Genomic DNA, 2,240 nt, shown 5'->3' with positions numbered 1-2,240 from the left:
TTAACATGTAAATTTTCTTCTTGTAGGAAAACATTTGTGCATTATGTGACACAGCAATAGATATTGACATTGTAATGGACCATGAGTGTTACAAAGGATATACTAAAATCCATGTTGATGATGCAGGCTACATATATCCACAGCTTGGTAAGTTTTTATCTTTTGTATCGCAATTATTAAAAATGATTATTGACATATAAATTATATTCAAGAGCATACTTATATAGCGTATTATATTCGAGGACATACTGTATAGATACACTTTTGCAGATAATGGTATGATTGTCGACCCAAATGAAATTCATGATGAACCATTGACCGAGATTCTTAGGAATGAAATGTTGATTAGCGAAGTCCAAAAGCGAGAAGCCTTATGGAATTTTAAAATTCCTGTTACCGAAAGGGGCAGGAGTATTATTCAGATATTATGGGAGGAGGTAGTGTCTGCTATGAATGGTATGTTAGTCAAGCACAATCGTATTTCTTCATATAAAATATTCTCGAAACAATAATTAGTTTGCAATTTTCCTTAGGTAACATCAAAGATGTTAATGAGGCCAAGAATATATGGAAAAAACTTCGTTACAATTACAGCCGAATTTTAATAGAGCAATAGCAAGAAAAGCGGTTCAGCTGGTAGTGGAATGAAAAAAAATAAATGGCCATACTATGAAATGATGGCTTTCACTAAAGATCTCTTCATCGAGAATAGAAAGTAAATAATAAAATCATACATATAACATATTGTTTGTAAATGAATAATGTATTTTTAATTATGTATTTTGTCTATTATTTATAGAAGAAGTTCCAATGTATCAATATTAAAACTGTACAATGATGATTCGGTTGCATCAACCAGTTCATCTTCGTCAGTATCAGAAACAGAGGCAAAAAAGAAACGTAAGTCCATATTTTCATTTTTTGCAGGGTTTGAGGAAGGATTGTTAGAACGAACAAAAGTTGTATTGAAATTTTTTTAAAATCTATGCGCATATGACAAAAATATCTTTTGAATTAGCACGTAATAGTAAGTTATATACAGATTTAAAAAAAATTTTAATAACTTTCCTTCGTTCTAACAATCTGAATGTGCACTTAATACAACTTTTTGACAAATAACTGAATTCTTAGTTAAAAAATCTATATGTGCGCATATGACAAAAATATCCCTTTGTTATACGTATTAATAACGTGCTAATAAAAAAAAATAATAAAAATAATAATTTCGCCAGGGTATTTTAACTTTTAATTATAAATAAAAAATAATCCAACTTCGACTTTTGGCATAATATAAACATTGTTACAGGTCGCTCATCCGAGTCAAACGAAACAATATTAGCAAAACTCACTTCTTTGTTGGATGCACCTCTACCTCCACCGCCTGAACTTGTCTTACCACCATTACCTGCTATGCGACCGCAGAACGATGAGATAGAAAACGTGATAGGACTAGTTCGGGCAGCGTTAAACAGAATACCTCTTTCAAAGAGACATCACTATATTTTAGAATTACTTACATTTTTATATTCACGCGAAAACTCTTACAAATAAAAAATATTGTCAAAAATTATTTAAAAAATGAAGGAATATGTATTAAGTAAAATGTATATTAAGTAATATAATACAAATATATTTTATATAACATTTCATCTCAAATTTATTTTACAAAATTATCTTTTTGAATTTCATGACAATGATCGAACTCGACTTTAAAATTACTAAATTCGTACAATTCTAAAGATAATAAATATATATTTATAAAATAATTTAACTAATTGTTGACATTTTGTTTTAAATTTTTAATAACTGCCAATCAACAGCACCTTCTTTGTTGAAATATACCATAAATTCATCTCTTACACGAGCAGCTTCGCGTGAATGCGTATTTGATCCAAGACGACATATGTTTTGCATTCCACCTAAATTGCTCATTGTATCATCACTGAATTCTAATTCGCCAGTTTCATCATCGGCGTTGTCCGCATCCTGTATAAAATTATGCAAGCAAACGCAAGCCTCAATGATTTTATGTACATTTTTTACATTCGCAATTATCGGTTTTCTAAAAATCCTCCATTGTGACACAAGAATGCCAAATGTACTCTCAATCATTCTCCGTGCCCTGCTTAATCGATAATTATAAATTCATTGATCCACACTTAATCCGCCTCTTCCAGGATATGGACGCATCATATAAGTCGTCAATGGAAATGCTTCGTCGCCTATCAAAACATGCGGTA

At 30.6% G+C, this 2,240-nt stretch overlaps 1 protein-coding gene across 2 annotated transcripts; it reads left to right on the top strand.

Annotated features, from left to right (window-relative positions):
* Positions 1 to 1,611, top strand: LOC116850172. 2 transcript variants are annotated; one of them, XM_032828137.1, is made up of 5 exons: positions 1 to 147; positions 271 to 456; positions 534 to 715; positions 800 to 900; positions 1,307 to 1,611. In XM_032828137.1, exons 3-5 carry the CDS (start codon positions 645 to 647, stop codon positions 1,549 to 1,551), a joined length of 417 nt encoding a protein of 138 aa, XP_032684028.1. In that variant the 5' UTR covers positions 1 to 147; positions 271 to 456; positions 534 to 644; the 3' UTR covers positions 1,552 to 1,611. The 2 variants fall into 2 exon arrangements, with proteins under 2 accessions (XP_032684028.1, XP_032684029.1); XM_032828138.1 differs by lacking the exons at positions 800 to 900; positions 1,307 to 1,611 and having other exon boundaries at positions 534 to 649.
* Positions 1,612 to 2,240: the final 629 nt, after the last annotated feature.

The sequence above is a fragment of the Odontomachus brunneus genome, unplaced genomic scaffold, assembly GCF_010583005.1.
Source record: "Odontomachus brunneus isolate Ranch 3 - 2012 unplaced genomic scaffold, Obru_v1 Obru_scaffold_135, whole genome shotgun sequence".
NCBI classification, from domain to species: Eukaryota; Metazoa; Arthropoda; class Insecta; order Hymenoptera; family Formicidae; genus Odontomachus; species Odontomachus brunneus.
The sequence above is the reverse complement of the archived record's forward strand: the minus strand, read 5'-3'. Positions and strand labels throughout refer to the sequence as shown.